At 42.2% G+C, this 5,023-nt stretch overlaps 1 protein-coding gene across 1 annotated transcript in view; it reads left to right on the top strand.

Moving 5' to 3' along the window:
• Window positions 1-5,023, top strand: part of LOC103356830 (regulating synaptic membrane exocytosis protein 2-like) — a 58,421-nt gene that overhangs the window by 21,741 nt on the left and 31,657 nt on the right. The window contains exons 5-6 of the mRNA XM_008281129.1: window positions 1,324-1,558; window positions 1,645-1,911. Coding sequence (XP_008279351.1) covers window positions 1,324-1,558; window positions 1,645-1,911 — 502 coding nt within the window. The remainder of the gene's footprint in view (window positions 1-1,323; window positions 1,559-1,644; window positions 1,912-5,023) is intronic.

Below are 5,023 nucleotides of genomic sequence, written 5' to 3'. Positions count from 1 at the left end.
TATCTATCTATCTATCTATCTATCTATCTATCTATCTATCTATCTATCTATCTATCTATCTATCTATCTATCTATCTATCTATCTATCTATAAGAGAGAGAGAGAGAGAACGAGGGCACAACACAGCACAGAGACACCCACTAGGGTCATAACATTGGGCTAATGCCCTTTGTAAAGGACTGTTTTATTATACTTCTGTCACATGTTGTTGCTCTGTAAGCTAGGTGTTGTCAATTCTGCGATGTGGTGCCGCCTTAGCATAAAAAACAGGGACACGACTAACGTTAATAGCGTATGGTGGTGGCTGTCTATGCCATACTGCGTGTCGCCGATGTGCTCCCCGAGCAAAAACGCATCCTCTGACCCGATCCTCTTCCATACCATGTACATGACCTCTAGCAGTTTGATGGGTTGTGATGGTCTGAAACTTGATGCCTGGCGAATGACCCACTCTGCTGCCCTGACAACCCTCACTGTGCCTTCTGATGGAATCACCAGACCGCCATGTTTTTTTAGACACAGCAGGTGGTAGCTCTGGTCCTTAAAGCTGAGTTGTTTGCATCCCTGACCTTAAAGTATAATTAATCAGTGTGAGGTTTAGGATCCTTAAAATTACTTTTAGGACACTGAACCTTCTTCAGTCGATTCACAACACAACATGCAGACCATGGAATACATACCATTTTGACACCGGCATCGAGGGAGAAAAAAAAATTAATACAAGAGAATTGAAACACAGACAAATTTGCAGGCAGCAAATGCACTGGAGCAAGATGGTATCATATGAATAGTATATAATACGCACCACTTTATGAACTAGACGCAGATAGAAAAGAGCATCTCGTGAACCCGATGCAGACAGGAGGACAGAGCATCTGAACTTGATGAAGAAGATAGCAGATAAACAAGAGAACAGAACGTCTTATGAACTTATATCATGGACTTGAGGGATGCACTGAAACCAGTTGAGTTTTACCTTCGATAATTTAATGATTTGTAAATTGACTACTTGTATACATCTAATGAAGAATAAAACAANATGGATGGATGGATGGATAGATTTTAAACTGCTTAAAGCCATTGTTGAATCGACAGCAACACAAAACACACAAATGAAAGTTCAAACAAAAACCACTAATTTCAAACAATTCTCACTAATTTTTATTTGGCTGTTTGTTAGATGTTAAATTCTGTATCATGTCATCAGTTCATTTTGAGTTGTTTGAGCTGCAATAAATGCCCGAGGCTGTAGGAGGCACTGGCAGGATGCAGACTGATTCTGTTGATGAGGATGATGCTGATCTTTCTCCGCTCCCGGATCAGGACCACCCTCTGGACCAGGTTCAGGATGAGCGTGAGCTGCGGCGGCGGCAGGAGGAGGAGTTTCAGGCTCGTTACCGTAGCGACCCCAACCTGGCTCGATACCCAGTAAAGCCACAGCCAAGTGAGGAGACCATGAGGATGCTAGCTCAGGTCGGCAGGGTCCGCCACCAACGTCGTCACAGTGATGTCTCCCTGGCAACTGCTGAGCCAGATCACATGACCTTGCGACACCCAGGTAAGAACACAACTGGCAGCCTGTTACGCTGCTCGCTTCACATTTCAAGTCTATAACTGTTTTTTTTGCTGTTTTTTTTGTGGTAGCTCTCCGTCAGAATCGACCGCCTGGAGGTCAGAGGTCGTTCTCTGTGGACCGATCAGCCAATCACATCAGCCCCACATCTCCCCGCCGCAGCCCGTTACCACAGCAACACCTGGACCCGAGCTCCGCCCTCAAGAGGAAATCGGTTAACGAAAGTGCAGTGCAGAGGGGGCGGAGAATGGGGAAAATGCATGTGATCGGTAGCTTCAGCAGCTCGGAGGAGGAGCTAGTGACCACGCCCGACTATACCAGCTGCGACGAGCATGACAGTGAGTGGCTACATGCTAATGTTAGTTATATTAGGGTGCGTGGCTACACACTAGCTGCAACTTACATTATGTTCGGGTGGCTGCACGCTATCTGCTAGTTACTTGAGACAAGGGTGGATAAAGGATACGTGTTAGTCCCATGAGGCAAGACGCCTACATGATAAATACCAGCAAACTGTAGTTTCTCGGACGTGCAAAAGTTTTCGCACCGTGGTTTAAATATCCGTTCCTGTGAACCCATAAGGGAGGAAAAGTTGAGCTGATTTCCAAGTGGCAGATTTCTGGAAAATTTGAAGTATGATCACTTTTTATTTCCATCTTTTCACAGTTTTAAAATACCAAAAAATTACAATGGGCCCAAAGCAAAACTTTGGGCACTCTGCCTGCTCAGTAACTCTCCTTTGGCAACATGTCAGCTTTAACACTCTAAAGTCCGAGCAGTTTCTGGGTGTTTTTTGCTCTTGTCACATTTTTTCCTCTCTATGGGCTCATTTTTCTCTGCCTCATAAAGTTTGGCATCTTTATAGAAACCGCACAAAAATGGCTAGAAGTAGAGAGAACTTAGAAATGTCTTCTGTGCATTATGACACAGAATGGCATAAATCATAAAAATAGTAAAAAAAAATCTATTTCTTTGGTTGCAAAAATCTGGAATCAACATATTAAATGATGTTCCAAGTGCCTGCAAATGATGGCTCAATATGTTTTACATATTTAGCTATTTACATTTTTAAAACCTCTTGAAACTCTGCATTTTTTTTTGCACTACTTTGCACATCAGCCTTTTACTTGTTTCTACACATAGAAACTCAGAGTTACTTTATTTGGCTGATTCGTTCACCAGGCTTGCAATTAGGAGTAACATCAACTTTGCTTCATTAACCTGACAGTAACCAATGTTTTTATTGTTGATTGATATTTTTTTATGTGGGGCTGGAAGGTTGCATAGTTGGTAGCACTGTTGCCTCGCAGCAAGAAGGTTGCCGGTTCGCGTCCCAGTGAGGACACCGGGATCTTTCTGCGTGGAGTTTGCATGTTCTCCCCGTGCAGCGCGGTTTCTCTCCGGGTTCTCTGGCTTCCTCCTACAAGGTCCAAAACACATGCTGAGGTTAATTGGTGATTCTAAATTGTCCAGAGGTGTGAGTGTGCTTGGTTGTCTGTCTCTAAGTGCAGCCTTGCAATAGACTGGCGACCTGTCCAGGGTGTCCCCTGTCTTCGCCCTAAGTCAGCTGGGATAGACTCCAGCACCCCGCGACCCTCGTGAGGATTAATGGATGGATGAATTTTTTTATGTAGCGCCAACTCAGCAGCTCAACTTATTTGTAAGAGGGATGTATGTTTCTGCTTGCATGTTCTGCCCCCTAGTGGAAAAAACAGAGAACTGAAGCTCCATATTGGTGGAACATGTGACCTTCAGTCTGAAATGACAAGTTTTTAGGCTTTAAGTTGAGAAAAGAAGGAAGAAGGGACGAGAGAGAGAGACATCAAGTCAGTCCTCTCTCTCTCTAACTGTAATTAGCTCAGTGTGATAATCTTCTTACAACTGAATCTGCCTTCACCTCCACCAGCTTCACCTGTACTTCCTCTGCCAAACACCAGAGGGTTTCACTGAGAACCCAGGGAACCATGCCCACTTGGAACTCTGACCTTTGTGGAGGTAATTTTACCCACAGAACAACCTAGTGATCTAACTTTTACAGTTCTGCAGGGTTCCATCTTGTAGTTTTAGGGTTCATTTGCTCTTTCCAGTGGGTTGTCATGGTTCAAGTGTGTTCATATTAAAAGGTTCAAGTTCCACTGTTCTCTGTTCTCTGTGAGCTTTCTTCAGTTCCTTTGTTGTTGCTGGAGTCATACTGAAGGTCTCTGGGAATCCTTGCTGCTCTGTCAAGTTCTACCACTGTTACAAATGGTAGAACTTATGTTGTACATGGTTCTGATTGTGGTTTTAGGGTTCCTGTCCTCTTCCCAGTGGTGTGTCACAGTTCAGTATAAGTTCCTTTGTTTTTGCTGGGATTATGCCTCAGTTTTCTGGGTTACCTCTGTTGTTGGATCAAGTTCCACCATTCACAGGTAGTGAATTCCACTATTCTGCTCTGCTTGTCCACCTGGTAGTGTTCTTGTTCCTGCAGAATGTCGCCACTGTTCCACAAGGTTTTGTTATTGTTCTCTGTGGCTATGAGGGTCCATGTTCTACATGGTTATAATAGTGGTGTGAATGCCTTTGTTGCCGTTCTGAAAGCTGTGGTCTTAACTGTTCCGTTGCTCTGCCGTTGGCTTCTCTTTAAGTTCTAAAGTCATATAAAGGTTCTGCTTTTCTTGAATTTTATTTTTATAGTTTCATACATAGATATATATAATAAAGGCTAGATGTCTTGTCCACGGTGTCAGTCAATGGAATCGCACGACTACACTTGCGGCCTTCTTGATTCGGGGCTCTCACTCATCGTACATTGTGTTATAGTGGTGCATGTACTTTTTAAATTACCATAACTTGCTCAATGTTCTCCCGATTTTCAAATGGTTTGGATCGTTATAAATGTCGGAAGTGTAGTTATAACACTGCACTTATGGATAATTATGTTACGCTTCCGGTCAGAGTTTGGGCTCACCTACTTATTTCCCCCATTGGACCTCAGATAGGTGCAATGAATATACACACACACACAGGGTATTATGTCAAATCAATATATGAACTGCTAAAACTCAGCGTACAGAATGGCAACATGAGATATATGTATACTTTTATCATAGGAGTATTGCTGATATGATAAAATAATTTGAATTATTACATCTTTAGTTTAAGCAAGTAATAATTCAAAATGTTGTATTATATGAGTAATATTTTTATAAATGGGACATTTATTTGCAATAAAAAAAAAATAGGTAAAAGATTTCCCTTCACAAAAATACTTCAAGAAATGCGGCATGTTGAAATCTCCACCCTGAAGTACTTCAGGGTAGTACTAGACTACTGTGGAGGTATACACATGGAAGACAGAGATAAGAAATGACCCAAAAAATTGACTACTTGTATACATCTAATGAAGAATAAAACAACCCATTATTTTCTAACTCAGCAGTCTCATTCTGATAATTTAATTATAATAAAGTA

This window comes from Stegastes partitus, unplaced genomic scaffold, assembly GCF_000690725.1.
Source record: "Stegastes partitus isolate 25-593 unplaced genomic scaffold, Stegastes_partitus-1.0.2 Scaffold224, whole genome shotgun sequence".
Taxonomy (NCBI): domain Eukaryota; kingdom Metazoa; phylum Chordata; class Actinopteri; family Pomacentridae; genus Stegastes; species Stegastes partitus.
This window is presented reverse-complemented; position numbering and strand designations above follow the sequence as displayed.